Source organism: Haliotis cracherodii, unplaced genomic scaffold (assembly GCF_022045235.1).
Source record: "Haliotis cracherodii isolate W230 unplaced genomic scaffold, xgHalCrac1.p SCAF_2, whole genome shotgun sequence".
Taxonomy (NCBI): Eukaryota; Metazoa; Mollusca; class Gastropoda; order Lepetellida; family Haliotidae; genus Haliotis; species Haliotis cracherodii.
In genome coordinates this window covers 73,990,604-74,010,349 of record NW_027266275.1, presented here as the reverse complement: position 1 = coordinate 74,010,349, position 19,746 = coordinate 73,990,604, and the positions used below count along the sequence as shown (strand labels likewise).

At 41.3% G+C, this 19,746-nt stretch overlaps 1 protein-coding gene across 2 annotated transcripts; it reads left to right on the top strand.

Annotated features, from left to right (window-relative positions):
- Window positions 1-621: 621 nt before the first annotated feature.
- LOC139468507 (intraflagellar transport protein 56-like) lies at window positions 622-19,746 on the top strand. Of its 2 annotated transcripts, none has more exons than XM_071250499.1 (17): window positions 622-703; window positions 2,843-2,980; window positions 3,183-3,275; window positions 3,697-3,811; window positions 4,309-4,504; window positions 5,512-5,581; window positions 5,971-6,072; window positions 6,946-7,020; window positions 7,952-8,054; window positions 8,588-8,697; window positions 9,235-9,298; window positions 9,729-9,817; window positions 10,020-10,103; window positions 11,711-11,780; window positions 12,345-12,451; window positions 13,626-13,759; window positions 17,444-19,746. In XM_071250499.1, the coding sequence occupies exons 1-17, from the start codon at window positions 701-703 to the stop codon at window positions 17,556-17,558; spliced, it is 1,668 nt and encodes a 555-aa protein (XP_071106600.1). In that variant the 5' UTR covers window positions 622-700; the 3' UTR covers window positions 17,559-19,746. The 2 variants fall into 2 exon arrangements, with proteins under 2 accessions (XP_071106600.1, XP_071106601.1); XM_071250500.1 differs by lacking the exon at window positions 17,444-19,746 and adding an exon at window positions 15,796-16,067.

Here is a 19,746-nt window from a genome sequence, read left to right as displayed (position 1 = left end):
GTTAAAAAGCGGCGTTAAACCCAACTCACTCACTCACTCACTCACTCCAGTTGTCCAAAACTATCAGCGCTAATTGCTGTAAAGTGTTGGCTTCCATTGTCTCTTGCTAATCAGCTATCAACGCCAATTATCTGTCGGCTTCCCTTGTTAAGTTTCCACCTTTTGTTATCTTAATTTCATTACTTTTGTTGTTCTTACATGTACAGATATTTGCTCTCTGCCTCAAAGCATTCATTCACCCGATGAAGGAGTAAGCATATCCTCCGAAACGTTGTGTTCCTTATAATAAAGAAGGTGACATCCATAAATTCTCTTCCTTATGTATATCACTTCTAAATGCCTTTCGAAGACTTGAAAATATTTTTGATTTATTGATGTCAATGTTCCTGTTAGGGTGGGATTATCTCTGATTTGCTTTGTTCAATTTATAATCACGCCCCTTTTCTGCAGTTTGTAATATGTAGTTAACAGTGGCTATATAGTGATTCAATCGTCGTAAAATCCTCCCGTGGACAGCATTTCATCGAAACCAATCGTGGAAACCGGTTTCAGTAAACTTGATTCGGAATCAAACTACCTCCGTATCATTGGCTGGTATTCGAACATCCGCTTCCGGTAACGCAGGCGCAATCGGTGTGTAGTGACATTCCAAACAAATGCAAATCTTGACGTTGTTGGTCTCACACTAACCCCGGGAAAGATGGTATGTTATTTCCATTTTCTATATAATGTATCGACATGACATATCAAGACAATTCACAGACATGCCACATTGATATAGGGTTAGGATCAGTTTTAGATGATGTGCCTGCCTGTTCGTTTTTATCGGCATTTTCGTTGCTAGAGTAGAGACTAGGCCTAGAATCTACAAAGTAACAAGTCTCATCACAGTGATTCACCTGCGTCTATCGTATCTATTTTCGAGTCAATGGGATTCTCAGTGATATTATGTCGTCAAGGCATGTCCCATGCCCCCCACATGTTACAGACTTCACTGATGTCATATCATTACATGCAGAAGCCTTAACCAACCAGACATGGGAATTTCAATGTTAAATTTAAGACAATCAACCATCGTCACTCTGAGGTTTGTCAGAGATATACATGTCCATCTGACGTACGTTTGTCAGTCATATGTCCATCTGAAGTTTGTCAGTCATATGCGACATGCATGTATTCTCAAAATTTGAATGCATACCGAACTCATTATTTTGCGTTCAGTAAAACCCAGTGTCAATATTTCTAACCAAAGGTTCCATCGTAGTCGTGCACTATGTCTAAAAATGTAGACTAATCAGTGGGTAACAATATTTGTCATTGACTGTTCTCTATCATCACCTGATCACTCTACTATCTAAGTCCCTTTACATGCCTATAAGCATTGTTTGTCTCCCTCAGTCTTAATGTGGTACTGCTATTTGACAATATTTTGATATCTGATAAAGCAAACACAAACAGCTCAAACAGATCATTGTCTAAAAAACACATGACTTGGTTTCCATTACCCAATCATCCCTAATTTAAGGTACTGATCCAAACATTCAGTGTTACCCACTAGTGGTGTATCTATACAGCATTACAGAATATTGTATCGCAATAAGAGGCCCATGATACAAAACATCGATTTACAAACTCTGTATCGTGATAAATATGATACATTTAATTACAAGTTACATTTGAGTAAAAACACATGAATAATTACAAATTGTTCACCAACCAGCTTTCACATATTCTCTAGTATTTCCTGTTTGGCTGTAAATGGCATAACATTCACAGTTCCCTCTAGCCTATATTATATATGCTTTTGCCCTACAAATCCCATCTTTGATCTCTGAAAATTAAAAACATACGATTCTAGGTTGTGATTTACCTGAAAAATAAAGAATATCAGCTTTTTATATACAAGTCCAGTATCGGGATATGTATCGTCCCATTGTATTGTTACACTTCTAGTGCCCACTGTTCATGACAATGCAAACAGCACACTAATACAAATGTACTTTTTCTAAGAGCATTTCTTTAACCCTAATTTCTATAACTTAGTACAATTGTTCAAAATGCAGTCAAAAGCTAAACAATTGTAAACTGAAAGGCTATAAATTTAGTCAATATTTAGAACTTTAAAGTCAGTTTGTCACTATTACATTAGATGTCGACCCTGTGATAGCCTTCTACCTAAGTTTGTATTCCAGAGATATATATGTTCAAAAATATATATATCAAAATACCCTTGTTATATTACTTAAAATGCTTGAAACCACTCTTGCAGAAAGGAAGAATGACACAATGTCAGTTTAGAATTCACTTACTGATTTCCTGTACTATTGTCATGTTATGTTTTCTATGTAAGTCTATTACCATGATTACCTGAAGATTAATGGTGCTAAATTGAATTTTGAACTCAGCACATAGTGTGAGACTTCAATGGTTTTAAAGTGATAATTCAGGGTGTGACATTAGTTGTAGACTGATAGCGAAAAATACCGGGATTTCAGTGAGTCTCAAATAGATCATTAAGATATGTCAGACCATTTTTCTATGACTGTTTGTCTATTAAACTGACCATGCTGACTGTAATTTTCATAAATGGTAACAAAATATACAAAAATATGGTCATGTTGTAGTGTCATAGGTACCTGATTAATGTTTCTAAAGTTGGGGGTTAGCTAATCCAGAGCCAAGGTATACAGTTGCAATGTGCTTTATAATATTCACCTCGAAACAACAGACTAGATATTGATGACGTTATGATTACAATACCTATGGACCCTTGATGGAACAATGTTACAAATCAACTTTTATTCACAGTCCACATAGTCTGAACAGTTTCTGTATTTTGCAGATGCTCTCACGCATGAAGCCGGCCATGGGGCCGGGGGCCGCATCAGGAGGAAAGGAACAGAAGAAGAAGAAGAAATTTCCAAAGTTAGACGAGTTCTTGTCAGCGCGAGATTACACCGGAGCTATCACTCTGCTAGAGGTACCTAGCCTATGCTACCTTGTCTGGCTCTTTTCCAACTAATGTCCACACTTGCGGATTAACTTATATCATCAAGTATTCATGTTTCTTCCACAGTTGAAGTCATTTAATGAACTGTATTTTATGTACTCCTGTGAGACTGAAGTCCACAGCTGCATTTGCATTGTTGTTTCTAAATTTGTGTCACCATGGTTACTTGCAGTTTAGTCGTAACAGTGGAAAGGGAAATGAAGAAGTAGACATGTGGATTGCCTACTGCGCCTTCCACCTGGGAGACTACAAACGATCTATGGAGGTATGTAGATCAAACACCATCTACTATTGCAAAGCTGAGATAACACAACAGGGGCGACAACTCTTGCATGGTTGAGGACAACTTAGTATTGAATACACCTTTTAGTTTACACTTGTCAGAGGAGTACACAAAGTATGGGATATAGGCTACCAGTTGTTGGACTTCCATTTTGTGGAAGTCTCGGTGGCTGAGTGGGTTAGATCACTGACTTTATGTGCTGGCGATTAGGGGCCTCATTCTGAATTGCCAAGTGTTGTACAATGCGATCTTATTGCTAAGGTAACTCCCATACCTTAAGATAGTGCTAAGGTTGTTTTGTACAACAGTACCCAGGAGTATGATACACAATCTTACATGACACCACACAACAGATGAGTAGATGGTATGTCTTCACTGACTAACACCAACAGTTTGTGTCCAGGAATACGAGAGGCTGTCCAAGAGAGATGGCTGTCATCCTGACATCTTTGCCTTCCTAGCCTGCTGCTACTTCTTCCTAGGGATGTATTCGGATGCTGACACAGCTGTAGCACGATGTGAGTACCTGTTGTCTCTTGAGCACCGGAGTTGAAACACCGATATTTGTGACCATGTGCATCTGTTTTAAAGGACGTAATACATATTTAGTTGTCTCTAACAGGTCTGACCATACAACATGTATCAGAAAGCTAGTAAATAATTTACCTTTGTGTATGCAGTGAACAAGACTCAGCGATAGAAACTAACAGTTTTACTCCACTAGTACTTATAATGAATACATATAACAAAACCCTTAAAAATGGCAAATTTCCACTAGTCCTTATGATACCTTAACTATTCGGCAGTTTGGCAAGGGCTATAGGACTGGTGCCAATTTCTAATGCTGTGATTGATTTACCAATAATTACCATGTATACTAGTTGAACATTGACATAATTTATTGTGAGTTTATGGAGTATTCTTGAACATCAGCATATGCAAAGCCCATTCTAAACAGAGAGTTATCAAACAGACAGTGGTAGTACCAGCTTTTTGATGTTATATCTGCTTTCAGCTCCCAAGACTCGCCTTCAGAACCGCCTGCAGTTCCACCTGTCTCACAAGTTCAATGATGAGCGCCGGTTGATGGGCCACCACCAGGCCCTGCAGGATATCATCGAGGACCAGCTGTCCCTCGCCTCCATCCACTACCTTCGCTCACACTACCAAGAGGCCATCGACATCTACAAGCGCATCCTGCTGGATAATCGGTCAGAAATATGAGATGGCTGACAATAGTTTGTCTGTGTTTACTTTACTGATTTACTGATGTGGTATTTATCTAGGATTTTAAACTGTGTCCATAGCATTTCCAAATATTTTGTGTCCTAAACTGGCATATTTAAAAATAAATCCTTATTTGCTTGTATTCAGGTGTGCTGCAGCATTGTTTCCATGCACAAGTGTGAAACAAAGTATTTTATTATTTACTTCAGTGGGAAAGACTGAGTTTTCTGAAGTTGAGAAAAGATATTTTCATTGAAGTGAACATAACACTTGATATTTCAATGCAGTGAACATAACACTTTGATGGAACTATTGTCATACAAGAGTTACCTCTCCTTAAATCGTCTCCCTTTATCGTAGGTGTCTAGTCCGTACACGAACTGTTGACATCCTTTTTACGTTAGTTCCACATTGACAAGGCAAAATAATAACATATTTATGGGGTTAATATCACTTCTTGCAGTTTGTTATTCTCTCGAAATATAATTTGTTATAAACTGTAAATTTCTCATTTAACTCGTCAATCAAGACTGTTTGGCAAGGCGCCGTTTTTGTACTTGGCCAACGTGTTTTCTTTCGCTTCCATCATTGGTCTGCTAGTTTTTAAGAATATTTTTTGTTAAAGTTGATTTTGTAATTATTATCATAATGATATATATCATAAAGAATTTTCGTGTCACTAAATATTTTTTGATACTTTTGTTTATATTTTTTAAGATTTTGCAAACACGAAACTATTTTTTAAGTCGCAATTACATGGGGTGTTAGAAGGGAGAATTTATGTTTCAAGGTTTTACATTTGTTATGAAATAATTTAATTTTCAGGTAGACAACTACACAAAACATATATTATAAATGTCACAGATGTGTTTTGGATGTGAAATGACAGAGCTACTCTTTGTTCACGTGTGTAAAACTCCATTTTACACTGCATTATCTATGAACATCAGATATCAGATAGGTATCACATGAACGCTCTCTCCTCTTGCAGAGACTTCCTGGCACTGAATGTGTACGTGGCGCTGTGTTACTACAAGCTGGACTACTACGATGTGTCACAGGTAGGAACCATCTCCATGTTGATCCAGCCACATGTCTGTCAGCATTATGCAGTCCCAAGAAGTAGATCACACAATATCACTCATATATAGCTCTAATGTCGGCTATTCTGAAGCAGTGGGACATAGCACTATGCAGCTGTTACCTTCAGTCTCCTTTTTCTTATATACAAATTAGGATCACTTCATATACCATTAATATATGTGTGTTGAAAATATAAGATGTAAACAGAAATGTTTATATAATCATGAATGATTGCTGAAATTGAAGAACTCAAATCCCAAATTAACATTGAGCATTATTTTGATGCATACGTTTCTCAAAGTTAAGTCATTATTGTCTCTGTTCTCAGTCTCCTTCTGCGATCACAGACTTCTGTTTTCTTCTGTAGGAAGTGTTGGCAGTCTACCTACAGCAGTTTCCAGACAGCGCCATTGCTCTCAATCTGAAAGCTTGCAACCACTTCCGTCTGTACAATGGCAAGGCTGCAGAGGTCAGTAGGTCATCACTGGCAATCAACAAGTCATTACTAGCAATGGACTGTAGGACCAGTGTTTGTATAACGCTGGTGGGACATTTGATACTGGTTGTAGTATCTGTATGATATTATTGATAAAGTTCCCACAATCTTATTGACTGTAACCACTATAGCAGTGTCCCTATGGGGTCCCCAGCAACCGACAAGTGAGAATGGATCGGGTGGTTAGACTTGGTTGATTGCGTTAGACGTTGTTCATAATATCAATCACTGTATTGTCTGGTCCTGACTCGATTACTAACAGGCGTTATGATACACCTGAAGTATTGCTTAGTGCAGCTTTGAACAACAAACAAACCACAGATGGATATCCTAGCTTTGTACTGCCCTGCTTTAGCTGTCAGGCATCTACTGGTCACTTAACTGCCTCCATGGTCTAGTGGTAGATCGCCTGCCCGGAGAGCGGAAGGTTTGGGGTTCGATCCCCAGCCGCGTCATACCAAAAGACGTTAAAAGATGGTACTTGTTACCCTGTCTAGTGCTCGGTATTAAGGGGCTAAAACATGGAATGGTCGGCTCGGAGTCAATTTACTGTGTCTGAGTGGGGTATTCATGTTAAACTGCGGCATGATATCTCAGTGTGCTAGCACTATAAATCAGCATCAGTCCTGACTAGTACAAGCAGCTACACACACACGTGCATGCACGTCGCTATATAAGTGCAATAATCTTGGACGTGACGTTAAACCCCATTTCACCTCACTTACTGGTCACTAATATATAGCCATGAATACCACCTACAGATGTGATCTAGTGTTTATGTACCTCCTGTAGATAGTGTTCCTTCAGTGGCTGTCGTCATGGTAATAGTAATTGCTTCATATTCAGGCGGAACTAAAGGCTCTGCAAGAGATGTCGTCACCGTCCTTCACCTTCGCCCGGGACCTCATCAAGCATAATCTGGTATGTGGGTACAGCAAGTTATTCCATACATGTATTCTACATTCATCACCAGGGTTTTTAGCCTGTGCCAGAGGACACCATTGTACATATTGGTTCAATAGTTATTGCAGTATCTTTGTTCAGTCATCCAGTATTTCACCAGAGATCTCATCATACAACATTGGTTCGTTTAATAATTAAGTTACAAATTCAATGTTTAAGATACCAACCAGCCTGACCATCTAAGTCAGACTGTTTGTGTTTCCAATAGTCAACTACTGAAATATACACGTCCTACGACTTGGCTGATTGTCTTTATTTATTTCATTTAGTTAATAAAACAACAAATAATACTTGCTCAGGTCAGGGAGAAGTTCTTAATGGCACTTCATTCATGTAAGCTTGTTCTGAATTAAAATAACATGAATATACATAATTGTCATCTGTAGTTAACAGGTTAACTTTATTGTGCAGCCGAGTGTAAACTTTTTACCTGGACATCCAATATACAGTAAACTACATTTATAACAAACACTCTTATAAGGAACTGACCGATATAACGAACTACGGTTATTACAAACTAAAATTAGTGGTCCTAAGATTTCATTATAACCATAATTTACTGTATTACATTTGCTGGTCAGGCTGTTTATCTGAATTTTAGTGTAGTATTTCACAATCTTCATTCAGCCAAGACCTCATTGTTACTACATGGTAGTATACAGGTATAGGTAATCAGTAATTGCAATGTCAACATTCATTCAGCCAGTGTTTGACGTTGAGCTAAAACCTCATTATACACTAATGGGTTCATCAATGAATCAGAAACCACATTATGTATGTTCAGTAAGTCTGTAGTCAGTGTACGTCAGTCCGGGCCTCATTACACACGACCTGCGAAGATCCGGGATGGATTAGGTTTTTAGCAACACTTTCCTGTCTCTCATCCTAGGTGGTGTTCCGTGGTGGTGAGGGGGCTCTCCAGGTGTTACCTCCACTGATAGATGTCATCCCTGAAGCTCGGCTCAATCTGGTGATATACTACCTCAAGCAGGGTGGGTGCTGCTTCCTGTTCACAGGGTTTCCTTGTTACGATGTCTGCTGATTTTGCATCCACTGCGCATCTTGCTCTGTCGTGTATTTGAGTCCTTTATTGACATATTTGCAGTCAATCTCAATGTGAAGTGATGCAGCCAAGAGTCATAGACTCTGGGTTTTATGCGACGCACACATGTGCATCCTATGCACAAATATACAGAATGGATGCAAAATATTCTTGGTTCTCAGGCACTGCCGCATCATCATGAAGTCCGCTGCACGTTTCAATTTTATATCCATTTTCGAACAAAAAGAAAATCTTTAAATATTCTGCATCTTGAACACACACGACCCCGACAGTGAAATGCTACAATACTTTAAAACATTGCTTACCATTATTTGTAGTAGTAATAGTGGTCGTGTGGTATGAATTTGGTGCAGTAGTTAGTAACTTATGGATGGGGTAGTCAGGTCTTTGATCTCAGAAAAAGTTAAATACCAGACCTTACATTGGGTGTGTTGTATCTAGCAGTGAGTGTTGGTGTTACAGATGATGTGGCTGAAGCGTACAACCTGATCCGAGACCTGGAACCCACCACACCCCAGGAGTACATTCTCAAGGGAGTCGTGAATGCTGCTCTCGGACAGGAGCAGGGCTCAGTATGTACTCCGTGTCTATTGTCATCCTTGAATCAACGAGTCCCAGATTGATGAGTTGATTCTTCTTTGGAATCAACAGATTCAAGTGGTTTCTCTGACTTAAACCATATTATGGTTGATGTATAATTCATCTAAAAGTTTGCATTATAGATGCATCAGTTTTACTTGTTTAAGATGCAAGTTCAGAATGGCCAGTGAATTCCTGGCTCAGAATCAACTGCACAAATAATTACGAGACGTCATCATTATGGTTTAAATGTTAGGAAAGGTCCCCAGGAACCTACGCAAGATTTATGGGACATTCAGTGACGGCTCGTCAGATTCATTGACTTGGATGATTGTGTGTCAAATGACATTAAACCTTGTTCATGATGATAATATTCATTAGTTTCTTGTTGATATTACACAGAATTGGTGGGCTAGCCAAGTACAACTGATGTCATTTATCATGTTTATTGATTTCTTTTTCAATATGATTATGTAACTTGTGCGACATGTGGCTGGAATGCTCATGTAAGCCCTGTATTCTGTTTACAGAGAGAGCACTTGAAAATAGCACAGCAGTATTTTCAGCTGGTGGGAGGCTCAGCCAGTGAATGTGGTATGTACATAGGTCATAGGTAGTCATGTATTCTCACCTAAAACTGATTTTCATTTAACTCTTATTACAGCATGGCTATTATTATTTTTAACTAAGCATGTTGAATACACTTTGCCAGTAGGTCTGGAATATATGTTGTTTACATTGGGTACAGATAGCTAAGGCTTATGAGGCACCATTATTTGCTGTGCAGAGTTGCGTCCCTTAGACATGCCAGAATCCTGGATTTGAATCTCAGAGTGTGGCCTGGTGGTTTTTGCTCGGTTTGACAGCACATTACTTATCAAATCAATTACTGTTGTAACTTTGAATGGTTTAACGTGAATTTTTACAGTATGCAAAGATATCAGACATCACGTCATACCTTACCGTAAGTCTTGTGACACTATATGTGTGTGGAGATGTAATGTTGGACATATCTCTGCCACAGATACCATCCCCGGGCGTCAATGCATGTCGGAGTGCTTCTTCCTTCTCAAGCAGTTTGAAGATGTGTTGATCTATCTCAACTCCATTAAGGTGGGTGGGCGACCTGTATTTCAGTAAAGTGTTGAGAATTCTATGCTATGGGCACATAGTGTCCTTCAATAGGTGTATCACCAGGTTAAATTTATCTCAAATTTCCCATGTATATAAACCCAGAAAAAATGTTAAATGGTTGTGTAGACTAGCATTTTCCATGGCGGCATCAGATATGCTGACACAGCATTCTGTGTTACAGAGCTACTTCTACAATGACGACATGTTTAACTTCAACTACGCTCAAGCCAAGGCAGCCGTGGGGAACTTCAAGGAGGCAGAGGAGGTGGGTGGAGTCTTGTATCAGGTCATCTTGACATTGACAATACCAATACCATGTGTGTCTCAGATGGTGCATGTGTGAGACAGGTGAATGCCTACGTGTCTGTTTGTGTTGCAGATGGTGTATGTGTGAGACAGGTGAAAGCTACGTGTCTGTTTGTGTTGCAGATGGTGTATGTGTGAGACAGGTGAATGCCTACGTGTCTGTTTGAGTTGCAGATGGTGTATGTGTGAGACAGGTGAAAGCCTATGTGTCTGTTTGTGTTGCAGATGGTGTATGTGTGATACAGGTGAATGCCTACGTGTCTGTTTGTGTTGCAGATGGTGTATGTGTGAGACAGGTGAAAGCCTACGTGTCTGTTTGTGTTGCAGATGGTGCATGTGTGAGACAGGTGAATGCTGTTTGTGTCTCAGATGGTGCATGTGTGAGACAGGTGAAGGCTGTCTGTGTCTCAGATGTGCAAGTGTGAGACAGGTGAATGCTGTTTGTGTCTCAGATGGTGCATGTGTGAGACAGGTGAAGGCTGTCTGTGTCTCAGATGTGCAAGTGTGAGACAGGTGAATGCTGTTTGTGTCTCAGATGGTGCATGTGTGAGACAGGTGAAGGCTGTCTGTGTCTCAGATGTGCAAGTGTGAGACAGGTGAATGCTGTTTGTGTCTCAGATGGTGCATGTGTGAGACAGGTGAAGGCTGTCTGTGTCTCAGATGTGCAAGTGTGAGACAGGTGAATGCTGTTTGTGTCTCAGATGGTGCATGTGTGAGACAGGTGAATGCTGTTTGTGTCTCAGATGGTGCATGTGTGAGACAGGTGAATGCTGTCTGTGTCTCAGATGGTGTATGTGTAAGACAGGTGAATGCTGTTTGTGTTTCAGATGGTGCATGTGTGAGACAGGTGAATGCTGTTTGTGTTTCAGATGGTGCATGTGTGAGACAGGTGAAGGCTGTCTGTGTCTCAGATGGTGCATGTGTGGGACAGGTGAATGCTGTTTGTGTTTCAGATGGTGCATGTGTGAGACAGGTGAATGCTGTTTGTGTTTCAGATGGTGCATGTGTGAGACAGGTGAATGCTGTTTGTGTTTCAGATGGTGTATGTGTGAGACAGGTGAAGGCTGTTTGTGTCTCCGATGGTGCATGTGTAAGACAGGTGAATGCTGTTTGTGTTTCAGATGGTGTCTGTGTGAGACAGGTGAATTCTGTCATGTATGTCTGTGTTTCAGATTATATGTATGAGACCAGTATTGTTGGTGGGATTTAGGTATTCACAGTGTAGTCATTGAAGCGTGACATTCTGGACGAGGTGCTGGATACAGCAGGCTGAAAGACATGTCTGACCATGATTCACCCCTTAGGGATAAATGGACAAAGCTTTGTATTTGCTCAGACTTGACCCTGGGAAAGCAGAGAGAGGGGTTGGCCGACCTACAGGGAGATGCTTACTGGAGACTGGATCATAGTTATTGTGTAGCCGCGTGATATCATAGAATAAACATCGTAGACCCACAGAGGGACTTGTGTTGTCAAATGGCAAGGTATCCAGTAGAGCACCAACCTCTACTTGAGATAGGATTCCTGTAGGAGGTGAATGCTGTTCAGTATACTTGTGTGTTTCAGATCTTCATGCTGATACAGAGCGACAAGGTGAAGAATGACTACACCTACCTCAGCTGGCTGGCCCGATGTTGTAAGTCATCACTGTCACTACCCCCATCACTCATCTGGACAATTGTCTTATGACCAGTGAATTTGGTTACACTGCTCATGTTGGATAGCTGAAGAAATGTTGAAATGTTTCCCAGGCTTCTTTACTGTTTCTGCCATCCTATGTTTGATAGCACAGGTGGGGCAGTTACCCATGGGAGGAAATAGTCATTGTGCAGATTTGCCTCCCTTTGGCATGCCAGAATCCTGTTCCCATGGGCTAGCTACCAAGATTTGCCCTGATAAGGATTCTAGGTTTGTCAGCACCTGACCATGCTCAATTTCACCGCAGTGTTAAGCATCCACATCCCGAATCCATATGACCTTTCCCACGTCAGTGAGTGAGTATGGTTTTGCGACACTTTTAGCAATTATATTCAAGCAATATCATGGTGGGAACACCAGACACATTGCACTCGTGTGGGGACCCGAAAGCGATTGCTTTTACCACTACGCTACCCCTTCGCCCCCTTCTCCCACATTAAGCTCACAGACCTTGACTAAAGAACAGTTCATACCCAACTCACTCACTCAATGTATTTGCCAGATATTATGAACCACAAGGCCAGGCTGGCCTGGGAGCTGTACTTGAAGATGGAGACGTCGGGGGAGTCGTTCAGCCTGCTGCAGCTCATTGCTAATGACTGCTACAAGGTAAGTTGCACCTGACATACTCACGCTTGATGTCGGGTATCTAATATCAAGATAGAGGACACCAATTTATTTGGTTTGACTACAATGTGTTATTGGTTAACAGTTTGTGTATTGTGTGTATGGCAGCCTTGAGGAGACTTCTTCATCAGTGCCCTTCATCATGTTGATGATTATGTTTGCCTCAACTTTGGTAGATGTGATTTGGAGTTTGTTGAACCACTGACTGAGGATCGTACACTTCTGTCTCAATGCCTCTTTCTCGCCTGTCTCCACGGGCACCTCTCTTGTGCAGAGTCGTGTCCCCAAGGCATGCCAGGAACTTAGGATCATAGGTTAAGATACATATTGACTCTGATTTTGATTCTTGGTTTGTCAGTACCATACCCCTGCTTGTTAGTTATCAAAGTGGTAATAGATAAGACCTGCATCAGTTCGGACTTTCCTCCCACATCAAGGTGACATGCCATAATTATGATAATTAAACTACAATACTGTTCAAAGCGGCATTAAACCTCACTCACTCATTCACTGCTATGTCACTTGTGTGCTATGTGTCCTTGTGTGTTGCACCAGATGGGAAAGTTCTACTACCAGTATATAGAACTGCTGACTACTATGTGTCCTTGTGTGTTGTACCAGATTGGTCAGTTCTACTACCAGTATATAGAACTGCTGACTACTATGTGTCCTTGTGTGTTGTACCAGATTGGTCAGTTCTACTACCAGTATATAGAACTGCTGACTACTATGTGTCCTTGTGTGTTGCACCAGATGGGACAGTTCTACTACCAGTATATAGAACTGCTGACTACAATGTGTCCTTGTGTGTTGTACCAGATGGGTCATTTCTACTACCAGTATATAGAACTGCTGACTACTATGTGTCCTTGTGTGTTGTACCAGATGGGACAGTTCTACTACCAGTATATAGAACTGCTGACTACAATGTGTCCTTGTGTGTTGCACCAGATGGGTCAGTTCTACTACCAGTATATAGAACTGCTGACTACTAAGTACTATGTGTCCTTGTGTGTTGCACCAGATGGGTCAGTTCTACTACCAGTATATAGAACTGCTGACTACTATGTGTCCTTGTGTGTTGTACCAGATGGGACAGTTCTACTACCAGTATATAGAACTGCTAACTACTATGTGTCCTTGTGTGTTGCACCAGATGGGACAGTTCTACTATGCAGCTAAAGCGTTTGATGTTCTGGAACGCCTGGACCCCAACCCTGAGTACTGGGAGGGCAAGCGAGGCGCCTGTGTCGGCGTGTTCCAGATGATCATTGCCGGACATGAGCAGAGGTGAGTTCACAGATGATGACCACATGTCAATACCTCAGTACTCTCTGACTAACCTGTATAGAACCACATGGACCTAGGAAACCAGGGATTGAAGTAGGACCCTTGTGATGCCACAAGATAACCTCGTTTAGTATTGGGCAAGGTATGTCAGGTATGCAGATATTGTGTAATGGCATCCCTCAAGAAAGTGTCATGTTAGGTAGCCTGGCATCCTCGATTACAGTGTATTATGTCACCTTTCTATTGGGAAATGCCCTGGGCCCATTTGTAACATCTTCAAAAGGCAAGGGAGTTAACTGACTGTAAAAGGTCCAGTTTCCACCCTTACCAAACTAGGCTGGAATTTCTGGGCTTAATCGTAGCGCCACCAATGGCTATTACAAGAATGTCTTTTCTGTGTCCCTATTGACCAATCAGATTCCACCTCTCATATCAATTACATTTGCTTCAAACAAAATGGCAGCGCCTAGTCAAGGCGATCTGATTGATAATCAAGATCTATATTGTAGTGAAACGGGTCTTACTTTTCGAAGTGCATCAAATCACGTGACCCACCTTGATTAAAAACATGAAAAGATTTCAAAAGTTTCTGCTGACAGCATGTTGACAGTACACATGTTTTTCAAATCCTGCAATAGAAAATTTTGATTGGACTATGCATAGACTCATTAGTCCAGCCAGAGTATAACGCCATAATTCCAGCCCAGTTCAGCCTAGTTCAGCCTTGCTTCGGGAAGATGATTTGTAAAGACAGCTCATGTTACGCTTTGCATGACACAACAGAACTAACATCTGATTACACTCATGAGCAATAGAAATTCTGTGTCAAGTTAATGATGAGAGATGAAGATTGTGTTTTGCTTCTGAAACGAAGTTATGGTAGCAAATGTGTCCAGGGCATATATCTTAATAGAACTGAGATTTAATACATTGGGTAATGATGGGTGGATAATGGAGGACATTGTATTTCAAGTGAAGCCAAAAAGAGAAACAAAAAGATTTGACCTGTTGTACTTCTTATTCATGTTTTGTTATTTAACTAACACGTTGATCCATCACTGGCCACAAGCATCTGTGTCTGCTGACCCTTGTGTAATAAGGGCCATAACTCTCAGCCTGTGTAGGACCTAGCTGGAGTGTTGGGACATGGAAGGTGACACTCACAGTGGACAGATACTGTACGCAGAGAATGCTGAGAGATTTGACATTTTGAGCCCTTTTCCCAAATATTGTACCATGTGTGTCTGAGTCCAACACTACCGTTACCGGTTTAGTAAATGCATGTACATGTAGGTATGTAGTTCAGTCTATTTTGGTTTTGGATCATAAATTATATAAGCTCCTTATTGACAACTGACCCCTACTAACAACCACTGCTTCGCCTCCTCCCCTTGATACCTGCTTTTCACTAACAGCTACTCCCCTAGAGCCTCTCTCTCCCCTCGCCCTCCCCACTCTCCCTCCCCCTCCCCTGCCCAGTAATGTGTAGTTAAACAACATGATGCTATATACCCCACTATTGGTCTCCCATGGCTCCAATACAGCTAATACATCATATTTAGAATTATGTTCATGAAATTCTTATGATGGTATTTCATCACAAATGCCTATCTCTGTTAATTCCTTGCAGTTTTCAAAATAATGGCACAATGGGGCCTTTGTCCTAATGCCACTGTAAAAATTAGAAATAAATGGAACTCAGCAATGGAGCTCATCACCTCAAGGACCTCTGGACTACCCTATAAAACCATGATTACAAACATGACTGATCATGCTCTTCTAACTTTCTTCCTCTGCCTAAATGTAAGGCACAATCTCCCCTCCCACACCTCCCCCAATAGATCTCCTACACTGGAGGTGCAAGGATAGTTACTGATGACTTGGTGTACAATTATCCTTCAACTCTTCAAATTGGTGGAATAGTGATGTAACTTGCTGAGGTCAGTCTGCAGGGATCCTTGCACCTCCAGCGTTGGTCGCGCAGCATGACGGTCGCAGGCTTGCTAGTAACTTGGCTGTCCTGTTTGCCTCTCCAGGGAAAACTTGCGTGAAGTTCTGCACCTCCTGAGAAACACCAGCAATCCACAAGTGGAATACATCACAAGGACCATGAAAAAATGGGCCCGAGACAACAAAGTTCATGTCTAGCAGACTCTGCCTTTGTTGGCTACTGTCTACCCCTTCACTCACTTCCTTCTGTTCATTGGCCTCCAACTAACATCCTCATCACTGTTTCTAACATTGAACAACCTGGCAGGCTTCAAAATTACTTGTACTTTACTGCTAAAGTCACAATTACAACCATGAATGGCACAATGTCTGAAGATAAACTGTGAATTTCTTGTTTTGGATTACTGTGTTCACAAAGTCTTAAGATAAACTATGTATACTTCTTTTGGGTCACAGTGTTCACAAAGTCTGAAGATAAACAATGTGCACTTCTTTTGGGTCACAGTGTTCACAAAGTCTGAAGATAAACTATGTAAACTTCTTTTGGGTCACAGTGACCACAAAGTCTGAAGATAAACAATGTGCACTTCTTTTGGGTCACAGTGTTCACAAAGTCTGAAGATAAACAATGTGCACTTCTTTTGGGTCACAGTGTTCACAAAGTCTGAAGATAAACAATGTGCACTTCTTTTGGGTCACAGTGTCCACAAAGTCTGAAGATAAACTATGTACACTTCTTTTAGGTCACAGTGACCACAGAGTCTCAAGATGAACAATGTACACTTCTTTTGGGTCACAGTGACAACAGAGTCTGAAGATAAACTATGTATTACTTCTTTTGCGTGGAGCGCCTCCATGGTCTAGTGGTAGAGCGTCCGGAGAGCGGAAGGTCCGGGGTTCGATCCCTGGCCGCGTTATACCAAGAGACGTTTAAAGATGGTACTTGTTGTTACCCTGTCTGGCGCTCTGCATTAAGGGGAGAAAACAAGGACTGGTTAGCTCGGAGTCAGTATACTGTGTTTGAGTGGGATATTAATGCTAAACTGTGGCATGGTATCTCAGTGAGCTAGCACTATAAATCGGCATCAATCCAGACTAGTACAAGCAGCCACACACACAGATACACTTGCATGCACGTCGCTACATAAGTGCAATAATCTTGGACGCGGCGTTAAGCTCCATTTCACCTCACCTCAACTTCTTTTGGGTCGCAGTGTTCACAAAGCCTGAAGATAAACAATGTACACTTCTTTTGGGTCACAGCATTCACAAAATCTGAAGATGAACAATGTACACTTCTTTTGGGTCACAGTGTGCACAGAGTCTGAAGATAAACTATGTATTATTTCTTTTGGCATGTTTTTATTCCAAAGGGCACACTAAACATCCCTGTGTGTACCCTGGCACACTTAGTAAATACATTTCTATCATCCTCACTCACCATTGATTACATGTCCCATCATGCACTGTTTGCTTCGTCCTTGGCACCATCACAATATCACCTGCTTCTTCAGCAGCTAGATGCAGTAGTTCCAGGACACTTGTAGAGTGTAGCATGAGTAGTACCGGTTCCTGCTGTATTGGAGCAACACAAGTCTCAATCAATGCATCTTATTTTGTCTATCGAAACTGATTGTCCACCAAACCTCTGATTTGTTTCAAGTCTTTGTCCATGTCCTGTTTGCATGCTGACTGTGTGTTGTGTCATGTTGTGTCATGTGGGATCTGTTTTAGGGAGATGCTGCGTGATGTCATCAACATGCTGCGTAATACCAGCAACCCACAGGTGGAGTACATCATCAGGACCATGAAGAAGTGGGCCAAGGAGAACCTGGTTCCACTGCCCTGAGAGTGTCACATCCCTGTATAATCCAAGGAGAACCTGGTTCCTTTGCCTTCAGCATTTCACATCCCTGTATAAGCCAAGGAGAACCTGGTTCCTCTGCCCTGAGTCTCACATCCCTGTATAGGCCAAGGAGAACCTGGTTCCTCTGCCTTAGGCATCTCACATCCCCATATAAGAACCAGGTTCCTCTGCCCCGAGTCTCACCACCCGTTTAAAGTCCAAGGAGACCCTGGTTCCTCTGCCCTGAGTGTCACATCACTGTATAATCCAAGGAGACCCTGGTTCCTCTGCCCTGAGTGTCACAACCCTGTAAAGGCCAAGGAGAACCTGGTTCCTCTGCCCTGAGTGTCACAACCCTGTAAAGTCCAAGGAGAACCTGGTTCCTCTGCCCTGAGTGTCACAACCCTGTAAAGGCCAAGGAGAACCTGGTTCCTCTGCCCTGAGTGTCACAACCCTGTAAAGTCCAAGGAGAACCTGGTTCCTCTGCCCTGAGTGTCACAACCCTGTAAAGGCCAAGGAAAACCTGGTTCCTCTGCCCTGAGTCCCACATCCCTGTAAAGTCCAGGGAGACCCTGGTTCCTCTGCCCTGAGTGTCACATCCCTGTAAAGTCCAAGGAGAACCTGGTTCCTCTGCCCTGAGTGTCACAACCCTGTAAAGGCCAAGGAGACCCTGGTTCCTCTGCCCTGAGAGTCACATCCCTGTATAGGCCAAGGGGAACCTGGTTTCTCAGCCATGAGCATCTCGCATCCCTGTATAGTCATCATGACCATTGACATACATGTTCATCAAGATCTCCATCGGTGTTCTTACACTGGTCCACTAGGTGACAATACTTCTGTCATAAGTCTATGTTTAAGTGTGGACTAACAGTAGTTTCTAGGTTTGTTTTGAGAAAAGAGGCACAGGATCACTAATTTACAATCAGGTTAGAGCTTACATCGCTTGTGGTAAATATAAAGTCTCAGTCAGCTTTAGAACTAAAGTCAAAAGCTTTACTAGCCCAGTTAAAGATAAAATGCCCTTGTAATGTTAAAACATTGGTGAAGTGGGAGAATTTGTGCTAGGCCCAGGTTAGTGGGCTAGTGTTACGTTCTACACCTATCAGTCACTTATTTTGTTGTATTGTTTTAATCTCTTCAATAAAGGACAAACTGGCTGAATAGTTTCATTGAAAGCTTAGGGAAATCGTCTAAAATAATTGTTTACTATTGCATTGGTCTGGTTTGCGCCCTTAAGGGTTATATTGGTCTAACCCTGAAAAACAAATCCAACATGCCATGGTTCTTTTGTGTCTCATTTGTTACAACTGTTAGAGTTTAAATATTGAAACTAATCTTAGCCCTAAGTAATCAAATACGTTTCCTTATGAAGCTGATTTTCTATTTCCTGGCTCACATCACAAAATTTCACATCTTTAAACCTTGGCACCACTTACACAGCATCATGAATACATACTACTCAAAAGAAGTTAAAGAACTCTCATTCATATTACTATAGTTAATCTATCAAGGCTGGGGGGCGGTCGGGTAGCCTAGTGGTTAAAGCGTTGGCTCGTCACGCCGAAGACCCGGGTTCGATTCCCGACATGGGTACAATGTGTGAAGTCCATTTCTGGTGTCCCCCGCCGTGATATTGCTGGAATATTGCTAAAAGCAGCATAAAACCATACTCACTCACTCACTATCAAGGCTGGTGGGTACACACAGCTTTTCTAGGTGTTCTTTAACTTGTTTTGAGGAGTATATTATATTATAAAGATGTATGTCTATCATAGTGTTTTTGATTAAACACAGAGCCAAATTATCATTTGACGTGATCAGCTTATTTGCAGTCTGATGTGAAGCAAGAGACTTGGCCCATTGTCATGATGTTGCAAGTTAATCATGATAGGGCTGTTTTGCCGACCATAATGCTGATTCATTTGTGACAGAGAAGTATCCTGATTTCCTACCAGGAACGATGTAAGGTTTCTATTGTATATTTATTTTAATGCATAATGCCATTTCTAAATGTGTACATAAGTGTACATAAATTGTTAATGCTTTGTACAAATAAAATGGAAGTTTTGAATATGTGCTTAAGTCATGTCTTTTCACAGTGACATCCGTCCAACTGTACCCTTTGTTAATCTGCACATTCCAAGATTTTGTGCATGATGCGTTGTCAGAAGTGTTATTTATATAAATAAAT

Bases quoted from the DNA above. Each gene is read 5' to 3' on its own strand.
- LOC139468507 (XM_071250499.1), top strand. The intron at 3,276-3,696 runs GTATGTAGATCA...GTTTGTGTCCAG, and splicing joins ACTACAAACGATCTATGGAG to GAATACGAGAGGCTGTCCAA. The intron at 8,698-9,234 runs GTATGTACTCCG...TTCTGTTTACAG, and splicing joins TCGGACAGGAGCAGGGCTCA to AGAGAGCACTTGAAAATAGC.